Source organism: Tachyglossus aculeatus, chromosome X1 (genome assembly GCF_015852505.1).
Source record: "Tachyglossus aculeatus isolate mTacAcu1 chromosome X1, mTacAcu1.pri, whole genome shotgun sequence".
NCBI lineage: Eukaryota > Metazoa > Chordata > Mammalia > Monotremata > Tachyglossidae > Tachyglossus > Tachyglossus aculeatus.
Window position 1 is genome coordinate 73301798 of NC_052101.1, and position 25697 is coordinate 73327494.

Here is a 25697-nt window from a genome sequence, read left to right on the forward strand (position 1 = left end):
CACAGCAGACAAGTGGCAGAGTTGGGATTAGAACCCAGGTCCTTCTGACTTCCAGGCCCCGGCTTTATCCACTAGTCCATGCTGCTGTTTAAGTCTTGTTTTAAGCCTCTCCCTTCTCCAGTCCATAGCTCACTCTCCTGCCTGGATCTTTTTTTTTTTTTTTAATGCCATTCAACATGTACATCTCCACACGTTGGAAACCTCTAATGGGCCTGTATTCCTCTCAGCATTAAGCAGAAATTCCTGACCCTTGGTTTCAAAGTATTTCCTTAACTTTCTCCCTTTTCTCTGTCAGCCACCTTCCCCCAATACACACCAGTGAAACAAAATCTTGATTTTTGTGGGATAACTGCAGACAGTTGGTAAACAGGAGACCATCATCAGTAGTATTCCTTGAGTGCCTATTGTGTGCAGAGTGCTGTACTGGGTACTTGAGGACATATAATTCAAGTGGAGGACTTAGTTCCTGCCCTTATGGGTGATTCTTAGAATTGAGGCTTCAAGAAGTTTGTAACTCTAAAGTAGATGCAAAAAATGGTGCCAGATACTGTGGTTAGCAATTACAGTAGTGTAGCAGGTGGCAGTCTTGAGTGGGTGAAGGGGCAGGGAGAGAGATTGTCATGCACTGTTTGAGTCAACCACACCTGCACACACTGATAAAAAAAATCTCACTATTAGAAGTGTCGTCTTTGAACCCACAGGACCACTATATAAAGTTGCAACTTTACCATGTCAGTAAATTACGAAGTGTCACTCGCAGTAGACTTTGTCAAATTTTGCAAATACTCCACAATTAAAATTTACCCTTCTATTGATGACACTTGTTTTCTGTTTCTTATGTTTTCCATGGCCAAGACATCTTGCATTTTCCACTCTTGTTTTATATTTTGTAGGAATTCGATAAAGATGCTAAAAGCTTTGTCTTTGCCCTTGAAGGCAGCAGCCAAACCATCAAAATGCAGTTACCAAAGGAGAGTAAGCAAGTCCGTAAGTACTGCAGTAGGGTATTAAATAATGGATTGTATCACTTGATTATTGTATTGACTTTGGTAAGGTGCTTCTTACTACAGGCAGTGCCATATTGTTATACCGCTTGGCAGTTACTAAACCAATCTTTAAAATGTAAAAAAAAATAGTAAAACCAAAAAATACCAACAACAAAATGTCAGTTGCTGGAGTACCTAGTACCAGGACAGCCTGTTTATGTGAATATGCCATCTTTTCTATTTTTATTGGAATGAGGTTGCATTTATTTTATCCATACTCACACAAAATTAAAGGAGTGAAAAGTATTATAGAGAGTATTAGTTGCTTACAACACTTCACCTCCATGATGTGTGTTTTTTTTTCTTCTTCTGATATGTCTTAAACTACTCCACCTACTGTTTATAGTCTCATTTTAATTTTGGTAAAGTCTTTATATTCTCATAGTAATTTACTTATGTTCAGTTCTACATGCATAAAAGATCAATCTAGTGGACCAACCCAGGTGTCCAAGAAATGTTTTCCATCCATATTTTCATAGCCCAGCTAAGTTAATGGTGATCCAAGGGAGCAAAATCGGCTGATATTTACTAGGCCCAATAAGAAAAAATAATTTTTAATGAAAAAATCAAGCCTAATTCATATTTTGAAGTGTATTCTAGTTTATAACATTTTTTGACTAACACAGCTCTATGTACATGAATTTATATACTTTCAAAAAAGCAGTTAGATTTTCCCATTCTAATACCTGGCTGATTTCGTACTATAGCCCAGCCTGCACACTTTGCTCCTGTAGCACCAGTTTGCTCATTGTGCCCCAATTTTGACTATCTTGCTGCTGACCCCTTTCCCACATCCTCCTTCTGGCCTTGAGCTTCCACCCTCTCTATACACACTAAGTTACCACTCTCCCCACCTTCAGAGCCTTTTAAAAGTCACATCTCCTCTAAGAGGCTTTCTCCAACTAAGACCTCTTTTCCTCTGCTCTCTCTTCTATGTCATCTATGCACTTGGATCTGTGTGGGTATTTAATATTTGGCCCACCCCCAGCGCTTTTATAACAGATCAAAGCTAAATACCACAATTATTGTTAGTTTTAGTAGGCCACTCTATCCCTTACAATCTCTCAGCCTTACTCCATTAAGGGACATGACTTGAGCAGAAGCTGGGACCTTTCCCTCTCCCTCTCTGTATCCCTTCCCATAGCTCTTGTCCTCTCATACAGTGGGTGACCTTGCCAGCCTCAGTCGAAATCTTCATCCACCTCTTTTCCTGAATTCACCAACCATTTCTATGCTTGAATCCAGAAAAGTGAAGGAGGGTTATGCTGGAACTAACGGGAACTGGCTAGAGCAAAAATTCCCCAGGCACGTCCTCCTAAGGGGCTATTTCCATGACTGGGTTTTGGAGTCGTCATACCAAACTTGGCAGGAACCACTACTGACAGAGCCAAACCTGTGCTTTCCTTCTTCATTCCCTTTCCAAGAAATCTCAGCTGGTACCCAGCCTGCCAGCTTGGTGGTTGTGGTGTGGCAAATCTCTTACACACACTCAAACAGTACACAGTGCATGTAGACTTCCATGGGATGAGCCTTGTTAGTGATCACACTGGAAGGCCAGGTGGAACCAGTTTTTTTTTTTTTTTTTAAGGTATTTGTTGCATGGTTACTTTGTGCCAGGCACTGTTCTAAGCACTGGAGTAGACACAAGCTAATAAGGTCAGACACAGTCTGTGTCTCAAGTGGGGCTTAATCCCCATTTTATGGATGAGGTAACTGAGGTTCAGAGAAGTAAAGTGATTTACCCAAGGTCACACAGCAGACACGTGGTGGAGCCGGGATTATTAGAACCCATGAACCTCAGACTTGCAGGCCCATGTTATATCCACTAGGCCACGCTGCTTCTCTTTAAGACAAAGCTAAATAATAATAATAATAATAATAATGGCATTTAAGTGCTTACTATGTGCAAAGTACTGTTCTAAGTGCTGGGGAGAATACAAGGTAATCAGATTGTCCCATGTGAGGCTCACAGTCTTCACCCCCATTTTACAGATGAGGGAACTTAGGCCCAGAGACGTTGTGACTTGCCCAAAGTCACACAGCTGGCAATTGGCGGAGCTGGGATTTGAACCCATGACCTCTGACTCCAAAGCCCAGGTTCTTTCGACTGAGCTGTGCTGCTTCTCTAAATCTGAGTTGGTTCAGGTGGAATCCGTTTCAAGCCAAAGCCAACCCCAAGTTGGTTGAGATGGGCCCTCAGTTCCTCACAACCTTCTTGATTGGGTAGAAAGGGGCTGTATCATGTCAACTGCAGTGCTGCTGTGCCTGAAGTAAGTTTTTACCTCACTTCTGTGGGTGGCACTGTATGTGAGCTATAGTTCTGCATGTACTGAGTGGTTCCCTGAGTGGCTGGATTCAGCATCCCTTGGAGCCATCTACACAGGTGCAGGCAGGACCAATCACAAGTTGTTTTGAGATGCTTTCTAATTTGGTTGAAACTCATTTCTATACTGACTCAGCTTTTGAAAACCACAGTATGGGGCAGGGCAAGGTTAGGCAAAGGCCAGGATTGGGGCTAGCCCGAGAGTGTTCTGCTATGAACAAATCCCCACTACCAGTCTCCTTCTTCACACACACATATATACAAGGCCCAGCAAAAGCAGACACCGAAACTTAGAATCAGAGGCTAAAGTTTTCTGAAGGTAAGAGCTGTGATACTTTAGCCCGAATAATCTGAATTTTGCCACCATGGCTTCCTGGAATTTTAGGAGGACATTGAAGATGGGAAGGTCTGTAGTCCTATCCTTCTTGCAATACCTCATTTGCTTTCTTTAAAGTCCTCCAACCAAATAATGCCCTTACCATACTATTAAAACCTTGAAAAGAGTAAAATGGTTTTCAAGCAGCATAACAAACACTTTGTAAATATTGTCCTTTTTCAAGCTCCTGTGAACTATCAATAGGTTATAATCCGACATAGGTACACTGGCACTGCTTTTATTCAGGATGTTTGATCCAGGTGAAGTTGAGGTAGTAATAATTTAGATTTGAAAGCTTATTGCATTATAAATGAAAATTCTATATTTAATTTGACCAAATTTAAATTCACTGGAAGTGACATATTGTAAATGAAAATGTGTTCCACATTCATCTACATTTGGACAGTTTTAACCATCTGAACTAGATATGGCTCATCATGTCTTCACTTGTACAATTGTCATAATTTGAACCATTTTCTTGATTGATTGTTTTTTATTAGGTTTAATAAAGTTAAAGCTGTCAGATAAAAAATAATTTCCCCATGCTTTTATGATAACTTTGATGCGAATCTATAGTTTAGTTTTATGTGCATCTGTGGAATACCATGCTGAGTGCATTCTCTTGTAGCCTAATAAAAACTGTAAATAAAAAATTAAATCTTTTTATTTTCATAAAAATTTCACCAGAATCTCAAAAGGGAATTTTGAAAGGTAACATTTTTGTTGTCTAGAGTGATTTCTTCAATTTTGTATGTGCTTTCTCAAGACATGATAGGAAATTCTGTTGCAGCTCCTTAAATCCCTGAAAAGTTAAATGATTCAGATATTTTGTGGCAGGTGACTGTATGTTATTTCAGGTGGTTGGTTATATGTAGATTTATATGACACTATTGAATATATACATTTTCCCCCCTTTTATTTCAGTTGGACTGATCCAGCGATTTCTAGTACTCCAGATTTATGTACCCCTGGGAAAAGACTTCTCTACTGAATTGCTGTAAGATATACAGAACTTCCTTGAATGTTTTATACATAGTAGACACTTGATCGATTTAAATAGTTACCAACACCCATTAACTTCAAGTGGCAGTTTTTACATTAAAGAGCAGTGACTAAAGTCAACATGAAGTAATTAAGCTAATTTAATCGTATTCCTCAGATGCCAATATATTTGGCATTACCCTGGGGATAGAAAGCAAATTCCACCTGTTTATCAAACCTAAAAGACTTATAGTTGTGACAATAAACAGCTGGATAATACCAGGCAAGATTGAGGTTTCTGCTAATCCAAAGCCAAGTGCTGTATATTAAGTGTTTTATCTCTGACTACATGAGAAAATAGAAATCTATTTGGATTGAAATATTGAAAGGCTCCGCTTTACATAATGCCTAGAAAATCGATGTATTGGTCTTAGAATATTATATTTCTGATAGTTACTTTTTAAAACAGATGCCTACTGTTTTGCTTCTTGAATTGTTTAGTGGAGTTTGAGGGTGAACTTCACAGATTCAGTGATGTAATAAGATTATGCTGCAAGCCAAAGTGGAGTAATTGTTCATTTTCTAGTCTCAATTGTTAAGGGGAATATTTTTGTGGGGGTGGGGGTTCAGGGTTTGGGGTAAATAGAGTAAATCATTGGCTGAGGCTATGGTAAAGATTTTAAAAAGAGCAAAAGTAATTGGAATTGTGGTTGCTTTAAGATTCCCTTTCAATAAATGAATGAGAAGCAGCATGACCTAGTGGATAGAGCGTGGGCCTGGGAGTCAGAAGGAACTAGGTTCTAATCCTGGCTCTGCTGTGTGACTTTGGGCAAGTCACTTAACTTCTCTGTGCCTGTTATCTCATCTGTAAAATGGTGATTGACTGTGAGCCTCATGTGGAACATGGACTGTGTCCAACCTGACTAGCTTGTAATAAACAATAGTAATTATGATATTTGTTAAGCACTTACTATGTGCCAGGCACTTTACTAAGCGCCGGGGTGGATACAAGCAAATTGGGTTGGACACAGTCCCTGTCCCATGTGGGGCTCACAGTCTTAGTCCCCATTTTCCAGATGAGGAAACTGAGACCCAGAGAACTGAAGTGCCTTGCCCAAGGTCACAAAGGAGACAAGTGGTGGAGCTGGCATTAGAACCCATGACCTTCTAACTCCCAATCCTGTGCCCTGTCCACTGTGCCATGCTGCTTGTATCTACCCCAGTGCTTAGTACAGTGCCTGGGACAAAGTAAGCACTTACCATGAAAAATGGTGCAAGAAAAGAAAAACCTAATTTCAGTCTGCCACACTGTTTAAAACTTTTCCCAGTGGATTTATATATACACACATGTATGTATACTTTTGTTTGTAAAGGTCTGTCCTCTTTGCACTGGTTATGTTTGTAAAGGCTGGAAGGTAGAGGATATTTCAAGTAATATGGTGATGAATTACATTGAAAGATTTTTATATTTACAATATTTCCTTAGAGGATTTCTATATTAAAGGTGAAATAGTAATCAGAATTTTAGCATAACACATGATACCATAACCCTGATTAGCCAAAAATATTCACTAATTATAAACTGCTGTGATATAGTGGGTAGCAACGTATAAAGCCAAGTAAACTGGTAAGTAAACCAAGTACCCTTAAAAATATCAAACATTTGCCCAATAATGCAAGCATGTCCAGATACCACACGCTGCAATGTCAGATCTGCACCTATGTTCTATGTCTTTAGCACATAATAATAGTAATTATGGTATTTAAGTGTTTACTGTGTGCCAGGCACTGTACTAAGCACTGGGGCAGATACAAGCTAATCAGAATGAACACAGTCCACGTTCCACACGAATCCAGTTAAAAGATATCCTCAAGGGGAGAAAGGGGAGAGCAGTGAGATGTAGGGGAATCTTGGGAATGGGTAGAGTGTATTGAGGAATAAGGGAGTGCATGGGAAGTGTGGAAAATTGAGAAATGATTTTAAAAGTACTAACTGGGAGAGGATTTAAGGAGGGGTTGGGGGACACAGCGGGAGAGCTTAAGCATTGAGGAAGGGGCAGGGGTACCAGATCTCCAGGTGGAGACACCAAAGAGGTTCGGTAAGAGTATTTTGCTTTCACTGAAATGAATGTTGGGCTGACCACCAAGTGTACAGCAGAAGTACATTTATGTATAGCCCGCTCCCTTGAATAGCTTGAAGTATAATTGACGAGGCAGGAGGGCATACATTCCACATTATATAATAGGTTTAAGTATAAGAGAAGCAGTGTGGCTTAGTTGATAAGAGTATGAGCCTGGAAAGCAGAAGGACCTGGGTCTAATCCTGGGTCCACCACTTGTCTGCATTGTGACCTTGGACAAGGCACTTCACTTTTCTATGCCTGTTAACCTCATCTGTAAAATGGGCATTAAGACTGTGAGCTTCATGTGGGTCAGGGTCCATCATGATTATCTTGTATCTACCCCAGCACTTAGTACAGTGCCTGGCACATAGGAAGTGCTTAACAAATGTGTTTTTTTAAAAAATGGCTAGATTGGGATATTGAGAGGATAGATCATAAACAGATACAGATCTTTTATGGCATAAAAGCATTAGCAACCCAGGGCTCTATCTTTACATGCAAATAAAGCAAAAGGGAGTGTCTTTTCCTTAGACCATGAGCTCCATGTGGGACAGGAATGAGTTGGACCTGAATATTTTGTATTTACCCCAGTGCAAAATACAGTGCCTGGCACATAGTAAATGTTTAACAGCTATCATAATTGTTGTTACTGTTCTTTTCAGCCAGCTGCAGTCTCACACATGAATAGGCTCTCAGCATCATATTCAGAAAAGGATATATGTATACACACACATCTAATCATATGTAAATTCACTAACACTTTACCTATCCTGGATAATAATAATAATAATGGTATTTAAGTGCTTACTATGTGCAAAGCACTGTTCTAAGTGCTGGGGAGGTTACAAGGTGATCAGGTTGTCCCATGGGGGGCTCACAGTTTTAATCGCCATTTTACAGATGAGGTAACTGAGGCATGGAGAAGTTAAGTGACTTGCCCAAAATTACACAGCTGACAAGTGGTGGAGCTGGGACTTGAACCCATGACCTCTGACTCCAAAGCCCATGCTCTTTCCACTGAGCCACGCTGCTTCACATCAGCGTGATAATTGGATAATTTCAATGTCTTTTTTTTTCTTAAGTATATAATTATATTAAGTCTCTATTTCAATTATATCTAATTAAATGACCTTGTATAATCAGTACATTTCATTACATATCTTTGAAAAAGCACGAGAGCTGAGACCACTCTCTCCCTGCACCCACTCTCACTCCAGGTTGAAGATGTGATTTTGGTTCCTACTACTGGGGCCTGCTCTCTGGGCTTCCTGTGGAACTGCATGCAGCTGTACAGTGTTAGAAACTACAGAGAGCAGCAGCACAGATGGCCCTGTGAATCTGAGATTGCTGGTTGAGGCAGGTGAAGGATGGCCTCTCCTATTGCTGGCCAGCTGTCTGAGGGAAAGATTGTCTGGGCAAGGGAGGGAATGGCTCAGGAGAGGGGAGAGTATGGGTGAGAGTAAGGAAAGGCCAGAGCCTATAGGAAGAGATGACGGGTGAGGGAGAAATTGAGGTTGTGTGTGGAGAGGGTCTAATGTTAAACTGTTGCCTCTGCCCACTAACATGTCTGCATGAAATTCATAGGGTTCTATTCTCCAGTTTCTTATCTTTTTTCTCCCCCAATGGTGCTTGGTAAAGTTCTTATTTTGTGCCAATCACTGTAACTAAGCACTGTGGTAAATACCGGGATGCAGTCCCAGTCCCATGTGAGGCTTTTCTAAATATTAGGGTGTAAGGTTTAATCCCTGTTTTACAGATCAGGAAACCAAGGCACAGAGAAGTTAAGTAACTTGACTAAGGTCACACAAGTGGTGGAGCTAAGATTCGAACCCTAGGTCCTCTGACTCCCAGGCCTGTGCTCTTTCCACAAGACCATGCAGCTTTCTGTGGTGTTCTGTTTTGTATTGTTGGTAGCTATTTTACTGAGAATTTATTAGTAATTTAAAGCTTCTTTAAAAATATGCTGCCCTCATCAGCGTGGCTTGGTGGAAAGAGCACGGGCTTGGGAGTCAGAGGTCATGGGTTCTAATCCCAGTTCCCCCACGTGTCTGCTGTGTGATCTTGGGCAAGTCACTTAACTTCTCTGAGCCTGTTACCTCATCTGTAAAACGGGGATTAAAACTGTGAGCCCCACATGGGACAACCTGATCACCTTGCATTCCCCAGAGCGTTTAGAACAGTGCTTTGCACATAGTAAGCACTTAACAAATGCCATCATTATTATTATTATATCAATAGATAACTGCATCAATTGCCCTGCCAAACCAGTCATAAAAATGTTTTTAACCATTTACCATATATGCAGTACTATATTAAGAGCTGAATAGAATCCACAGATATTAATTCAAGCACGGTCCCTGGCCACCAGGGGTGTTGTAGGATTGATCTCCCATGGCGTTGAGCAGGAAGATGGTGGTTGCCCTGGTCCTCAAGGCTCTCACCTTGGATATGGGAGTTTGGGGAGAAGGCATGCTTTGTGCCATGTGCATCAGATGCATATTCTGGCACTTTGACTCATTCTCTGAGCCTGAGGAGGATGAGACTTAACTCCTATTGTGTTGGGCAGTTGGATAGGGGTGGTTCCAACCCACAGGTCAGCCCCTGTAGATACCCAAGCTCTGCTGGAAGATTGAGTTTGTCCTTCTGAGTTTATAGCAAAATAATGACCATTTTGGATCACACTGGAACTCTTTTCCTTGAAATAGGGGCAAATGAGGATAATTTATAACCTACAGCACTTCACAAATCCTCTCTATCTCCATTCCAATCTTTGGTACTTGGGAGTCTAACAAATACAATGTCTTCAGTGCATTCATCTATAGAAAGTATCACATGGTTTGTAGAAATTCCAGCTGTAATTGAGTTTTTCTTCACTATGCCCTTTATTTTGTCTAGTTAATAAGTTTCAGAAATGTTCCAGACCAAACACCACTTTTGAAATTCACAATGTAAAGAATATCTGCAATCCAGAATATATGTTCCCAGTTCATGAATTCAAAATATTTTAAAGGCTCTTAAACTTCTTGGAAAATGAATTGTGTCCTCTTCAAATGTTTAGATCTATAAATCAGTTTGTTGCCTCTAGCTCTGTTGTATTTTGGGGCCACCTCTTCTAATTTGTTTTGGTTAGTCTGCTATAGGACTCCTGGTCCAGTGGTAGTCCTGACACTTGAATTCAATAGGCAGTTGTCACAGAAGGGCTTCAGTAAATCTATTTGCTACCTAATGAGCATAGTGGTTAAGAGGATGTGGGTTTACCTGAAGATGTTCCCTGGAAGCCGCAGCAAGAGCCCTACCATTTCCCCTCTTTTATGTATATACTGTCCTTTGTCATAACAAATGCAGGCATTAGCACCTTGGCTCTTCACATATTGTAGGTGGTGTTGGTGAATCCCTGGTCTTTTCACCGTGTTGATTCCCTTTGAGCTTTTAAATAATAGTAATAATAATAATGGTATTAAGCATTTACTGTGTCAAGCCTGTTCTAGATGCTGAGGTAGATGTAAGTGTATCCAAACACAATCCCTGTCTTACATGGGGCTCACGGTCTATGTCGAAGGGAGTAGGATTTAGTCCTCATTTTACAGATGAGGTAACTGAGGCATAGAGAAGTTAAGTGACTTGCCCAAGGCCACCCAGCAGACACATTGAAGAGCTGGGATTAGAACCCAGGTTCTCTTACTCCCAGGCCTGTGCTCTTTCCACTAGGTCACACTGCTTTAAAGACACCTTCTCCACACTGCCCAAACATCAGTCTTTCTCACCTTGTTTCTCAACTTTAGTAGATGGACAGTCCTGGACCTTTCTCCAGAACCAGAGTTTTGAGGGGAGAGGCTCACTGTCCTACAGAGAGATGATTGAGTTATCAGCTCAGTGATTGGCCGATACAACGTATAGGTCACTGGGATCTTTCCCGGACTCTGCACTGTTCTATAGGGGCTTCCTCGACAATACTCATGGTATTTAAGCACTTACTATGTGCCAAGCACTGTACTAACTGCTGGGATAGATACAAGCTAATTAGCCTGGATGGACAGAGTCCTTGTACCTTGTGAGGCTAATAGTCTAAGTAGAAGGTAGTAAGATTTAATCCCCATTTTAGTGAGGAAATTTAAGTACAGAAAAGTGATTTGCCCAAGGTCACATAGCAGGCAAGTGGCAGAGCTAGGATTAGAAGCTAGGTACTCTGACTCGCAGGTCTGTCCCCTTTCCACTGCTAGGCCAAGCTCCTCAAGTGTTAAGAGAAGCAATGTTGCCTAGTGGAAAGAGCACAGGACTTGGAGTCAGGAGATCTGGGTTCTGATCCCACTCTGCCACTTTCCTGCTGTGTGACCTTGAACAAGTCACTTAACTTCTCTAACTCAATTTCCTCATCTCCTAAATGGGGATTAAATACCATTTTAGACTGTGAGCCCCATGTGGGACATGATCTATATCAACCAATTAGTTAATGATATTGAGTGCTTACTGTGGTGTGCAGTCCCCTGTATTAAGCACATGGGAGAGTACATTACAACAGAGTTGGTAGACATGTTTGTAGCACACAAGGATTTTACAGTCTAGAGGAGGAGACAGGCATTGAAATACAGATAGGGGAAATGGCAGAGTATAAGGATATGTACATAAGTGTTGTGCTGAGGGTGGGGTGAATATCAAGTACCTAAAGGATACAGATCCAATTGCATAGGTGATGCAGAAAGGAGAGGGAGTAGGGGAAATGAGGGCTTAGTTGGGGAAGGCCTCTTGGAGGGATTGTGATTTTAAGTGCTTAGTACAGTGCTGTGCACACAGTAAATGCTCAATAAATATGAATGAATGAAGTGGGCTTTGAATTTGGGGAAGAGTGGTGGTCTCTCTGATATGAAGGGGGAGATATGGACTGAACGTGCTTTTTAGGAAAATGATCCAGGCTGCAGAGGGAAGTATAGACTCCAATATATCTGCCTGCACCCCTGCTTACTTTATCTGTTCAGCACGTTTTCTTCTCCTTATTGTCAGTCTCCCAAACCCCCGAGGGCATCCCTGCTGCTCCCTTTCTTACCATTCCAGAGCTCAATATTTATGTTCTCATCCCTTCTGGCCCCTCAGAGCCTCCATTCCTAGTCATTCTGGCTTGGAGAATCCTTTCCGGTCTGCTCCAGACCTCTCTCAGTGCTGCACGTTTAGTTTTGAGCTTTGGCTTGAGGCCAGCAATGCTCCCTTAATGTTCTTTCTTTAATCCCTGCCCTATCTCTTGTATACCACCCCATCCCCCTCCAGCAATCAGCAGAGGACATGGAAGAGGCCATCATTTTCCCCTATCTGCCCTCCCCTCTGCATTAACTATGCACTTGACTGGCTTAAGCACTTTGATAATCACCCCAGCCCCAAAATACGTGTCAATATTCTTATACTCTACTATTTCCCCTACCCATAAATCTGTTTTAATATCTGTTTCCCTTTGTAGACTGTAAGCTCCTTTTGGTCAGGGATCACCTCTACCAATTCTGTTGAACTGTACTTTCCCAAGTGCTCAGTATGGTGCTCTGCATATAATAATAATAATAATTATAATAATGATGATGATGATGGTATTTAAGTGCTTACTATGTGCCAAGCACTGTTCTAAGAGCTGGAGTTGATGCAGGATAATCAGGTTGTCCCACATGGGGCTCACAATCTTAATCCCCATTTTCCAGATGAGGTAAGTGAGACACAGATATGAAGTGACTTGCCCAAGGTCACACAGCAGACAAGTGGCATAGCTGGGATTAGAGCCCACGTCCTCTGACTCACAAGTCCGCACTCTTTCCACTAGGCCATGCTGCTTCTCTAGTAAGTGCTCAATAAAAAACACCGAGTGATTGATTCAGTATTGATTTGATAAAATTCTTTAGAGACTGCATCTTTCCTATACATTTATTGATCATTTTTATGGTAATCGAGATCTTCCAGGACAGCCTTGCTAACTGCTCCGAAATTTAAATTTTTGGCAATCTTCTATGAGCAGCTGGGGAAGAAAGGGTGCCAGCTGGTATTCCTTGTTGGGGGTTGGGGGCCTTGAATCAGTGAATTATATCACACAATTATATTAAACACTTATCTCTTTGAGTTGTACAGAACATAGTACACCATTATTTCTCACACAATAATACTATGATCTCCCCTTGTTTCTGTTAACTCAGTTGAGTTTTGTACACTTTAAAGGGCGGGACTAATACTTAGCAAATGGCTTCCTGCTCACTTGTTCAGCCTGGATTATGATGTGATTATCACTTTTAAAGAATGCTACATTCATTTTCCATTTATGGCACCCCTTGGTGAAAGGCAGGCTGATAAAAACTCTTTTTGTAAGTGGGTAAATTTTTCTACTAATCTTACTAAATAATTTTGGCTTTTGGAGAAAGTCTTTGATTTACATGCTTCAGAAAAACGCCCTGGAGACAACAGTGATATCAAAATCATTTGCCTTTTTTATTGGAACTCATTAGTGATCATGCTTTTTATGTCTACTTCATACTGGGGAAACCTAATAAAATAAACTATATTTAAGATGACAATTATGTAAAATTCACATTTAAGTTGTCTATTAATCTCATTGCAAATTCTCGCCAACAAAAAGCAGTGGAATTCTCTCTTTATATGTAGAGGTACTGGCTTACCACAGTATACAATCAACCCATATTGTTTGATGCCTCACCCTTTGCATATGCCTGACTGGCTCTGTTAAGCACTGCAGGTAAGTAAATCCCTCCCTGCCTCTTCCATCCTGGGCTGAGATCAACAGTGATTTCAATGGAAATCAACAGTGAATGGATCTTGGAGGAAGCCCTGCCCATGGTTTGTGTCAGACTTTCAAGGGGTTGAGACCCTTGGGCAGGTAACCAAAGAAGGTAATTTTATTTAGAAATGGGTGACGTGGATGTCGATGAGTTATAACTGCTCCTCATTCAGAGGAATTGCCCAGTGAGGATGTCGTTGAATTTCTACAGTCCAGGTACATCACTGCGAGATGTCGAACCAGATGAAGTGTTATGGGTTCTCCCATCACCAGCTAAAATCTTGGATTACAGTCTATCAATCAGTGGTATTTATTGAGCGGTTACTGCATGCAGAGTACTGTATGTACTAAGTGGTTGGGTAAGTACAATACAATAAAATTGATAGACATAGTTTCTGTCCCAAAATAGCTTACAGTTTACAGAGGGCGACAGACATTAAAATAAATTACAGATAAGGGAAATAAGAGTATTAGAATATATATCAAAGTGCTAAAAGGGAACACAACCAAGTGCCTAGGTGATGCAGAGGGAAGTGCTATTAGGGGAAATGAGGACTTAGGGAAGGACTGTTGGAGAAGATGTGATTTTAGGAGGGTTTTGAAGGTAGGGAGAGTAGTGTACTGTCTGTTGTGAAGGGAGAGGGAGTTTCTGGCCATAGGGAGGACGTGAGCAAGGGGTTGGTGGTGAGATAGATGAAATAGAGGTATAGAGAGTTGGCTGCATTTAGAGGAGTTAAGTGTGTAGATTGGGTTGTAGTAGGAGATTAGAGAGGTAAGGGGGAGATATGATTGAGTGCCTTACAGCTGATGGTAAGCATCATCTGTTTGAAGCAGAGGTGGGTGGGCAACATTGGGGAAATCCACGTGGTTATTGCAGTTTTCAGGAATCGATGTAGGGATGGAGAAAAAGCAGGAATGTTAGAAAAAGATCAAAGTGGTTCAGAAAGTTGGAAGAAGGGCCTGAGGTGGGTGGAAGATGACCATAACTAGTAACTGGAGTGGGTGGTAGAGATGGATGATATGGGCTTCAAAGTAAGGGAAAGAAGGATAGGAAAGGTGGGATGGTGTAAAAGCAGCATTGAGGAGCAAGAAGGAAGCCAACTTCTCTCCCTTTCCCAGTGAGTTTTGAGTGGGTGGGAGAAGATGAGACACTGTGGTGAGACCAGCAGGAACCTGTGTTATCTGGGGAGAGCCAGGTTTCAGGAATAATAATAATAACAATAATGGCATTTGTTAAGCGCTTACTATGTGCAAAGCACTGTTCTAAGCACTGGCAAGAAGGAGCAATGACTGGGGCCAGGAACAGGTCAAGAATGAAGGGAAGGTTTCCCATTCAATCGTATTTATTGAGTGCTTACTCTGTGCAGAGCACTGTACTAAGTGCTTGGGAAGTACAAGTCGGCAACATATAGAGACGGTCCCTACCCAACAACGGGCTCACAGTCTAGAAGGGGGAGACAGACAACAAAACATGTAGACAGGTGTCAAAACCGTCAGAATAAACAGAATTATAACTATATGCATATCATTAACAAAATAGAGTAGTAAATATGTACAAGTAAAATAAATAGCGTAATAAATCTGTACAAATATATACAAGTGCTGTGGGGAGGGGAAGGAGGTAGGGTTGGGGGGATGGGGATGGGGAGAGGAAAAAGGGGTCTCAGTCTGGGAAGGCCTCCTGGAGGAGGTGGGCTCTCAGGGCTTTGAAGGGAGGAAGAGAGCTAGTTTGGCAGATGTGTGGAGGGAGGGCATTCCAGGCCAGGGGTCGATGGCAGAACAAGCGAGAACGAGGCACAGTGAGGAGGTTAGCGGCAGAGGAGCGGAGCGTGTGGGCTGGACTGTAGAAGGGGAGAAGGGAGGTGAGGTAGGAGGGGGCGAGGTGATGGAGAGCCTTGAAGCCAAGAGTGAGGAGTTTCTGCTTGATTCATAGGTTGACAGGCAACCACTGGAGATTTTTGAGGAGGGGAGTGACAGGAGCTTGGGGCACCACAGGCTGCACATGGCTAAAACTAGTGGGGAAGGGGTGGTGTGGTGTGAGGGGTAGGAAGGTGTTGGATGGGAGTGAGCTGACTGGGGCCTGCTGTGTGGGGAGGTGGATGAGGGGCAGTACTGGAAAAGGATTACAGAGGTGAGGTGGGGGAGGGAAGGGGTTAGATGGGATGAGCTGAGGGAAGTTGGCATGTGGGGAGGGGGAATGAGTGTGGGTGCTGGGCACGAGGGGCTGGGGCAAGGCAATCAGAGGAAGAGGACATAGGGCGGCTAGGATGTTTAAGAAGCTAATATGGAACACAGTGACCAATGCAGATTCCTCTATTGGGTGGGGACCCAGCAGCTCCGAGTTTGGGGGGGCCCCCAAAGTGAATGGCTTGTAAAGCAATTGGGGTGGGGGGTTAGCATCTCTTCTCTCTGGTGTGGCTTGTAGAGTTGGGGACTGGAGGGGTTGACATTCCTTCCCGTTACTTTGAGAGATTCTCTCTCATAGACACCTCCATGAATGCAGCCTCACTAGTCGGTCTCTATTTTAGAGGTTGTTTTCTTAGAAGTACAAAGATTGCTCTGCAAAGAGTAAGCACTCAAATATCACTGATTGACTAACCTAATTTTAAGTAGACTCAAGTCGAATCGAAGTGTTCATCTGGGTGAAGCATTAGAAATGTTAACATTGATCAAATAAGTTTTAGTTTTAAGAAATAGACAAATTGAGTGTGCAAACCACCCAGGGCATTAAAGAAAAGTCTGTGATGCTGTCAATTGAGTGGCTCTGATTTGAAACTTTAGCCTTGCTTTTAATCATCAACACTTAAGCCCAAATTTTATGACCACACCTTAGTAAGTCGAAAGAGTGCTGTTATTTCAGTTTCATCTACAGTGCCACATTTCCACGTTATTGTTTTGCTCGATTGCAGAAAATTTTACTTAACAGGCTTTTATATGAAGCAACAAGCTAAAAAAAGCCATGAAAATGCAGTGCTATTAACTCAATCCATTCCATTTTTGTAATCAAAATATAGCATCTGGCTGATAACACTTTTATTTTAGATTTCATAAAATTGTTTTGGCCACAGAGATGGAACTAAAGAGAACATCCAGCTAAAAAGCTGAAGTATGTTACCAGGTACCTTCTGTTTTTTCTATTTTATATAAAAGTGTTTAGTGAGCTTTTTAAAATAGCTTCAAATTGTTTTATGGTACATTTCTTCCTGCCAAATTTTTGCATACAGATGAAAATATTAGGAATATAGTTTAAGCCTGATCTGATTTTTTTTTTCATTCTGTTCTGATTGATCTGATCAACAAACTTGAAATTCTTCAAGGCCATCCATCACGCCCAGCAGCAGCCGAGTTAAGCCTCCTAACTCAGTGCTTCCAGCCAGTTATGCAAGATTCCTGTCATAAATATTGAATGTGCAAACAACTGTTTAAATTAGCTGTCCTATCTGCTTTAAGGAAACTTCAGTAAAAACATCAACTGTTATTTGGTGGCATGAGGTAGAAGACATTGAGCTAAAGCATTATCCTACCCAAAGTCCACCTACTGGGCTAGTGGGCAAATATTTCAACAAGATTGATTGAATTAAACATTTCTTTTTCCCGAGCAAATCTAAATGAGAAGTCAGGCAGCATACCATGTAATTTATGCAGCTTTTTGTTTTGTAACAAAAAATAGTAGCTAGACTTTTAGTACAGTAATTGTGAATATAGCCATCTGTTGTAAATATAGTAGCCAATTGTTCAGTGCCTGGTTTTGTGAATTTTGCTACCTTTTTAGGACAACAAAAAGAGTTTAATATTTGGAAAATATTTGAGCATGAAAGGAAACAGCAGCTGGCTTACACTAGTGTTTCTGGTAAAGCCTCAAGAATATTGAGTATGTGCAGGTGCTTGTACTTCTGGCATTTAGAATTGGAACAAGCAGTGCACATTCATTTATTGGAATGTACAATAGGTACAATGCCAGCTATTTATCATGATCACAGAAAGCATTTTATTATGTATCATTTGAGTAAGTGTTAAGTATAGAAAATTATATCCTCGATAAAATTCTGTAAAATTTTGAGCATGATTCTCCAGCTAGGCTAAGGAAAGGCAGTGCCGGTCCCCTTGGCAGTTAAATAGAATCTATCCACAGTTCACAGGGCACGTCCATGAACTGTAAGCGCTGGTATTAGCAGCCAGCAGTGTTTCTGGCTGATAATAATGTGTCTTTGATCTGAAGTATTTTTGACCTAGTTCTGCCCTTGCATGGATTCTATTCTGGGTGATTACTGAATGTTGTGTTCCAGATGTATCTTTAGTTATCTTGAGGAGTTGATAGGGAGGAGGGCCATGGCAAAATAGAATGAGTACTGCTTTTCATCTCTCAACCTCTTGTCTAGGCTTTGGTTCCCAAAAGGTGCCAACAGCTTAACCCTCATTTTGGTAGCAAAATTATGTGATTGTACATGCAGACTGTACATAGTCGATCAATCAGTGGTATTGTATGCACAGTACTGTACTATGCACTTTGGAGAGTATAGTGCAGTATAATTGGTAGATGTGATTCCTCCACGCAACAAGCTTACAGTCTAGTGGGGAGACAAATGTTAAAGGATATGTAGATATGTGCTGTGGGACTGGGGTGGGGTGAGTATTTAAGTGCTTAAGGGGTACAGCCCCAAGTTTATAGGTGATGCCGAAGGGAAGGTGAATAGTTAGGGAAAGCGGGGTTGGCCAAAGATAGTGGTTGTGGCGATAGTACTGATAAAGCAGAAGCATTCCTAAAACTGACTGAAGTTGTCTAGGGACTGGACAAATGGCAAACGTAGTATCCCAGAAGCCTTATTTCTTTTCCTCCCTTGTTGGAATCCCTGAGAATCAGTATAGTGGAGAAGAGAAGGAAGGTGTGATTGGTATTAAAATCACTCAGAATATTGGGTGTGGGACCTGGGGGGCAATAGATGATCGCAGGTCATAATTGAAGTAGGTGGGGGTGTTGTGAGCTTCAAAGGAAGGTAAGATGAAGGATAGAATGAGGAAGGTTCATAAGCAGCATTGACAGGCAAGGAGCAGGTTGATTTCTCCCGTTTAACTTTGGTCAGGGGAAGTGGGAAAAGGTGAGGCTCCTCAGGAGAAAGCAGCAGGAAGTGGCAGTGTTGGTGTGAAGTGAGCTAGGTCTCAGTATAGGCTAAGAGGAGCAGCAACTGTGTCAAGAACAGGTAAAAAATGAAGGGGACTTTGCCCGTGATGGAGCAGGAGTTCCAAAGGCCATAGAGAAGCAGCATGACTTAGTGGAAAGAGCACAGGCTTGGGAGTCAGAGGACGTGGGTTCTAATCCTGGCTCTGCCTCCTGTCTGCTCTTTGACCTTAGGTAAGCCACTTAACTTCTCTGTGCCTGTTACCTCAACTGTAAAATGGGGATGAAGACTGTGAGCCACATATAGGGCAACCTGATTACTTTTTATCTACTGCAGCACTTGGAAAAGTTCTTGGCACATAGTAAGCGCTAAACAAATACCATCATTATTGTGGGAAGCAGCATGCTTAGTGGATAGAGCCCGGGCCTGGTAGTCAGAAGGTCATGGGTTCTAATGCTGACTCTGCCACCTGTCTGGTGTGTGACCTTGGGCAAGTCACTTTACTTCTCTGTGCCTCAGTTCCCTCATCTGTAAAATGGGAATTAAGACTGTGAACTCCACATGGGACAGGGACTGTGTCCCATCTGATTATCTCATAGCTACCCCATTGCTTAGAACAGTGCCTAGTGCATAGTAAGTGCTTAACAAAAACCATTATTATTATCATTATTATTATGTCAAGGTGAGTTTGTGGGGCGAGGGATGATGAGAAGCAGCGTGGCTCAGTGGAAAGAGCACGGACTTTGGAGTCGGAGGTCATGGGTTCAAATCCCGGCTCCTCAAATTGTCAGCTGTGTGACTTTGGGCAAGTCACTTAACTTCTCTGTGCCTTAGTTACCTCATCTGTAAAATGGGGATTAAGACTGTGAGCCCCCCGTGGGACAATCTGATCACCTTGTAACTTCCCCAGCGCTTAGAACAGTGTGTTGCACATAGTAAGCACTTAATAAATGCCATTATTATTATTATGTAGGGGGTGGGGATGACTTGAATGGCAATGAACGGATGGGATGTGTTGCTAGGGAGTTAGAGTGGCAGAAAGAGAGAAGGACAGGGATGTGGTGAGCAGATGGTGGAGTGGGGGAGGTCATGATGAAGTCCTTAAATAGCTCACCTTCCATTTTTTGGTCCAGAGTGAACACGGCTTTGAATCTCTGGTCCAAAGCGACAGTGGTTTTCCTCCATTTGAAACATTATGAGAAGACACTCCTCATAGTGGTTGTGGTGAAGATGGGACTCCTAGTGTGATTTCAGGGCTGGAGGCCACCTTGCATTAACAAGGGAGCAGTTTGTGAGCTCCTTATCTGCTTTCTATGCTGTTGTTAAATGTGACATTCACTTGCACCATGAAAATCGTTGGAGTCTTTTCTTCTTTTCACAGGCATGTTAATATATAGGCTTTCAGGTGGACCCGAAGGTGCACAGGCATAAATTGGACTGCAGGTGGCTAGGAATATATTTAAGAAAGTAAGGAAATTTAGTATAGAAAAATAGTTCCCCAATCCAACAAGGATTTAACTCCAAATTTCAGAAAGGGAAAAAAATACAGGCTAATGCAAAAATCGAACTTCTTATAATAATTCAGTCCTGTTAACATTTTCTAACCCTTAAGTCCTAGCTTAGCAGCATGGGGTATCCCCCTTGACCTCATTTACACAGTTCTGTGTGTCTGATCTGTTTGTGTCCTGGCTATCATCTCCAGATCGGTCATTGTGTGAAAAGGGGTCTTGTTTTAGAGTCCTGCCCCTGGCATCTAAAGGCTCAACAGGTCCTTGCATCCTTATGGATGCTTTTACCTTTGCATTTGGACCTTCATAACATCCATCCCACATTCCAATTAATTCCATTTGAGAGGAAATTAATGCCTATATAAATTTTTCCAGGAGTTTGAAAATGAACTGGGACAGGGAAATGGGGGGTAATAGCTGGAGGGGGATGTGAAATCGGGAGAGGGCTTTTTCAGGATTGGGGAGACTTATAAATGTTTGAAGGCAGAGAGTGAGAGGTTGAAAATGGCTGTGAGGTAGAGGAGGAGAGTTGGGAGCATGTGATTTTAGGAGGTGAGAGGAGTTGGGATCAGAAGGGGAGGTAGAGGGAGTTGACCTAGAGCAGGCAGGAGCCCTTCTTATGAGAAACAACTGGGAAGCCAAGATAAGATGAGGAAGTGGCAATAGAGGGGTGAGGCAGTGGTGATGGGGACATTGGAAAGTTCATGCCTGAGGCTTTGGGGAAAAAAACTGGCTTTTAAGTGATTTCTCCCTTTGATTGGGTTCATGGGGCAGGTTCCCCCTTGTTCCTTAAATTGGGTTAGTGTTCCAGATCCCAGTCTCTCCTCCTGTGGTTTAATCTGGCCAACAGCCAAATCTATAGCATCTTTGTCTTTTTCACCCTCAGGTTCACCAAACTCTATTTCTTCACTTGGATTTGAAGTAGGTCTTAGCCTTTCTTCACACCCCTGTTAAGATTCTATAGGTCACCCCCTCATCCCCCATTGGAGGGTTGTCCCCTCTGCAGAATCCCGATTCTGGGATGTCACATGTAAATGAATGAACATTGCAGCATTTCCAATTGCTTGGGCATTTTGTTCTCTGTCCTGGCTTACTGGTCGTAGTAGAGTAATATGATGAAGGCCTAGATTTTCACTTTAATGGTTCTGATCTTAGAGAAGTGCAGGTGCCAGGTAGTTCATATTTTTCCTGAGTTTGTAAATTCTCAGCTGCAGTCAACTTGGCCACTGCTGTGTCAAACCGTCACTCTCATTCTCTGTTGCTGGAACGAACTTTCTAATATCAGTGGTTCAGTGCTCATGTGGGCAGGCTCTTGGTCTCAGATTACTCTTGTTGGGCAAACAGGCAATAGGATTGATAGGATAGGATGTTGCTCCATCGACAGCATACCGGAGCCCCTGAAAGAGAACTGGCAGGAGCCCAAACTCCTCTGCTCCAGTGTAGTTATCCAAAGAATGAAGCAACATGTCAGGATGTCCAAAGCAAGACAGTGTAGTGGATATAAGTGTATGTGGCAACCTACAGTGGTCTTCGACTCACAGAGCAAAGGTCACATGCAGTAAGCCCCTTTTACTCCCTCCAACATCCCATGCTCCTCTGTGGTTTCTCCTTCAAGGCAAGCTTCCTTGCCTTAAGTGTTTCCTGGAGATTTTAGGGTGTTGATCGCATGAGGAGGCAGCTGATATTTCATCTGCCTCTGCCCCCCCACCCCCACTTTATGGATTCTGTTTGCAATCAAGATTCTCCTAATGGCCTCCCCTTAATGGTCAGGCATCTCCGTTATCCAATTTTCTTCCTCTTGCATAATGATAATAATAATAATAATGGCATTTATTAAGCACTTACTATGTGCAAAGCACTGTTCTAAGCTCTGGGGATCAGGCTGTCCCACAGGGGGCTCACAGTCTTAATCCCCATTTTACAGATGAGGTAACTGAGGCTGAGAAGTTAAGTGACTTGCCCAAAGTCACACAGCTGACAATTGGCAGAGCCGGGATTTGAACCCATGACGTCTGACTCCAAAGCCCGTGCTTTTTTCCACTGAGCCATGCTGCTTGTGTGCTTGCTCCTTATATAGCTGCTATCCTTATAGTCCCTGTGTTTCTGTCCCCCTGTTTGCTGAGAGGTAGTCTTCTACTATACTTTAAGATAATTTCTGGCTAGTCTTACTTCTTCACCCTGTATTTGCAATCCACAATTTATTAATATGGAAGACAATCACTTTTGTTGCTGACAACAATAGTAATAATAATAATAATGATAATAATAATAATCTTGGTTCCAGTTAAGCACTTACCATGTGTCAGGCACTGTACTAAGCTCAGGGTTGGATACAAGTAAATCAGGTTGGACACAGTCCCAGTGCCACATGGGGCTCACAGTCTTAATCCCCATTTTACAGATGATGTCACTGAGGCAAAGAGAAGTGAAGTGACTTGCCCAAGGTCACACAGCAGGCAAGTGGTGGAACTGGGATTAGAACCCAGGTCCTCTGAAACCCAGACCTTTGCTTTCACTAGGCCAATCTGCTACTCCCTCCTTAGACTGGGAGCCCTATGTGCCTCTCCTGTCCTTTCCCCTCAACTGTTATTTTCCCCCAAACATTTGCATGCCCCAAACTCTTATATCAAGCATCCACCAAGGATGTTATCAACCTATGGTTAAGATTTCGGGAAGTAAGACTTGTTCCTGAAACACTTTTTCTTGTAGATTTGTCACCATTTAGCACAATAAGGGTTTAAGAGTTACAGTGAGTGCAGCTTTGGTGTTCAGTAGTTTAAGGAAGCTAAGGAGTATACCTATAAGCATAAATTCCATTATTAAGCAACCTATAAGTCGTCTTAAGTTCAAGATCTTGAACTGTAGGTAACCATAGAGAAGCTCCCTGGCTTAGTGGAAAGAGCATGGGCCTGGGAGTCAGAGGATCTGGATTCTAATCCCAGCTCTGCCACTTATCTGCTGTGTGATCTTGGACGAGTCACTTAACTTTACTTTGCCTCAGTTACCTCATCTGTAAAATGGGGAATAACACTGTGAGCCCTATGTGGGACAGGGACTGTATCCAACCTGATTATCTTATACCTTCCCCAGCCCTTAGTACGGTGCCTGGTACATAGTAAGCCCTTAACAAATCCCATTAAAATGTATTAACAACCATCTCTTGATTATCTGTAGTAATAAACAGGAGCCAACTGAATAAATAAATCATTTATTCAGCACATACTTTGTGCAACTCATTGAATTAGGCACTTGGGAATTTACATAGAAGGAATTAAATATGATCTTTCTCCTCAAGAAATTTCTAGTTTCAGTAAGAGACAAACGTAGGAAAAAAATGGTCACAACCTGATTGTCAAGGTTAAAGCTAAAGGAGCTGGAAAGGGCAGATTCCCTGTGCCTTCTCCCATGATTTTGTGACTGAGGCAAGCCTATACCAAACTTCATGTTGGGTTATTAAGAAGTGAGAGGCCTAGCTGGAGGCCCTGATCATCATCATGCATCAGGGGAACTCCAGATGTTGTTGGTGCTGTGGGCCAATCTCATCCTGTTCAGTCCTGCGGGGCGGGGGTTAGGAGGCTGAAAGTTCTGAGCAGAGCGAGGGCCAGAGGTGAGATGGATCCACTGAATCATCTTAGAGTACTAGAGGATGATCCCACTACCCTTCACTGCTCCTCCTGCCCCCGCCAAACACTACCACAAAGTGTGCTCCTGTATGGGATTCATTGAGGCAGTTTTAGGGGCAGGCTGCTTGAGTGACTGTCTGCACAAATTTGGTCGTCCAAGGTGGCCACCTGTTATAACTAGTAATAAAAATAAAATAGCAGTTATTATGTATTTAAGCCCTGAGGTTGATACAAGGCTAGTGGATTGGACTCAGTCCCAGTTCCGCATGGGGCTCATAATCTATCTTATCCTAAAGATACAGAAAAAGAAATTGAGGCCCAGAGAGGTTAGGTGACTTGCTTAGTCACACTGCAGACTGGTGGCAGGGCTGGGTTTGGAACACAGGTTTCTTTATTTCCATTCTATGTTCATTGGACCATGCTACTCCTAAAACCAACTCTAGGGGAAAAATTTGTTCTTTAAATTCAAAATATTACTACCACTATTTGTGACAATTAAAAATAAAAAGAATATTGCCAGGGGCTTTCATACCTGCACCAGGACTCCCTAATAGTTGTGTGTTTTCCCCAAATGTTTACATTTTGAAAATCTTCAGGTGATCACAAAACAGATTTTAATCCACAATTTCAACTTTCTTCTCTATTACATCTTTTTTTAACCAGAATAGCCAACAAATCCAGTAAAATGGAATTATTTGAGGTTTTTTAAATATATTAAAAAAAAAAAACCCAAAAGCCTCTTCTTCCTATCTCTGCCCACCCTCTGGCTACCAAGCCGTGACCTGGATAATCCATAAAGTAGATAATCATCCTATGAATAATCAAGAGTCAGCTATATTTAATAAATCTTGAGCTTTTGTTCTTCAGTTCTGAAGTGCATTTTCATAGTATACTTAATGCTTCTCCTTCTGGCAGTTTTTGGAAATGGCTGTTACAGCAATATTCTTCAGTGATTTTTCACAGAACCCGGAGACTTGTGCTTCCTGTGCTTTTCTCTTCACACTGAGACTTGAAGCACCAGACATTTTGTGAGGGGCGAGAGGTGAGGGAGAATCTTTCCTAATCAAATTGTTTGTTAAAATGTCACGTCATTGATTTGGGGGGCACAGAGGGGGTCTGGCCACCTTTAGGAAATCCTGAAGTTCAGATCAGGTTTACCCCCTTGATTTTCAGTGTAGAAAAGATGGAATTAAATCAATCCTGTCTCTAGCACAAAATGGAGTAATGTTAAGTTGCTGTAAAAGTAATTCATGATTTTCTTGAATCATTGTTCTTTATTGGGGACTTAGTGCCTGGGCATACTTTTATATTTGCAAACATAAAATGTGTAGCTCTAATCAAATGGAGTTATCGATCTTGAGTGACTGAGAAGCAGATAATGTGCTTTTATTTCTGTATTTTGAAGAAAGCTTTAATTCATGCATCTTTTAGTGCACTGCATTCAGTTATTTGTTATCATAATTAGTCTTCCTGTAATTTGAAAGGTACTGATAGGATAAATTATTCATATTTCTTTTAAAAGCACTTTGTGGTATGTAGAGGGATAGGAGGAGGGGCGTCACCATTATCCTTCTGCCCGACTCCATGGAGCCAAGCCTCTATCTCTGCCGGACCAGAGGGTGGGCAAAAGTAGAAGTAGTAGCATCAGTATTTATTAAACAGAGCAATGTACTAAACGTTGGGAGAGGCTCCATAGGTGGAAATTAGACCCTGTCCCTTGGGGGGAGGGAGGAGCTCACAATCTAAGAGTTTGTGGCAAGAAGCGATAGGAGACAGATGTCTTAGGAGTGATAAAACATTAAAACAATACAAAGCAATACACAAAATAGTCTCAAAGTCT

The 25697-nt window shown here is 42.0% G+C and overlaps 1 protein-coding gene across 1 annotated transcript in view; it reads left to right on the forward strand.

Moving 5' to 3' along the window:
• CFAP20DC (CFAP20 domain containing) overlaps nt 1-25697 on the forward strand; it is a 259149-nt gene that overhangs the window by 19424 nt on the left and 214028 nt on the right. Inside the window, exons 4-5 of the mRNA XM_038771702.1 lie at nt 894-987; nt 4670-4742. Coding sequence (XP_038627630.1) covers nt 894-987; nt 4670-4742 — 167 coding nt within the window. The remainder of the gene's footprint in view (nt 1-893; nt 988-4669; nt 4743-25697) is intronic.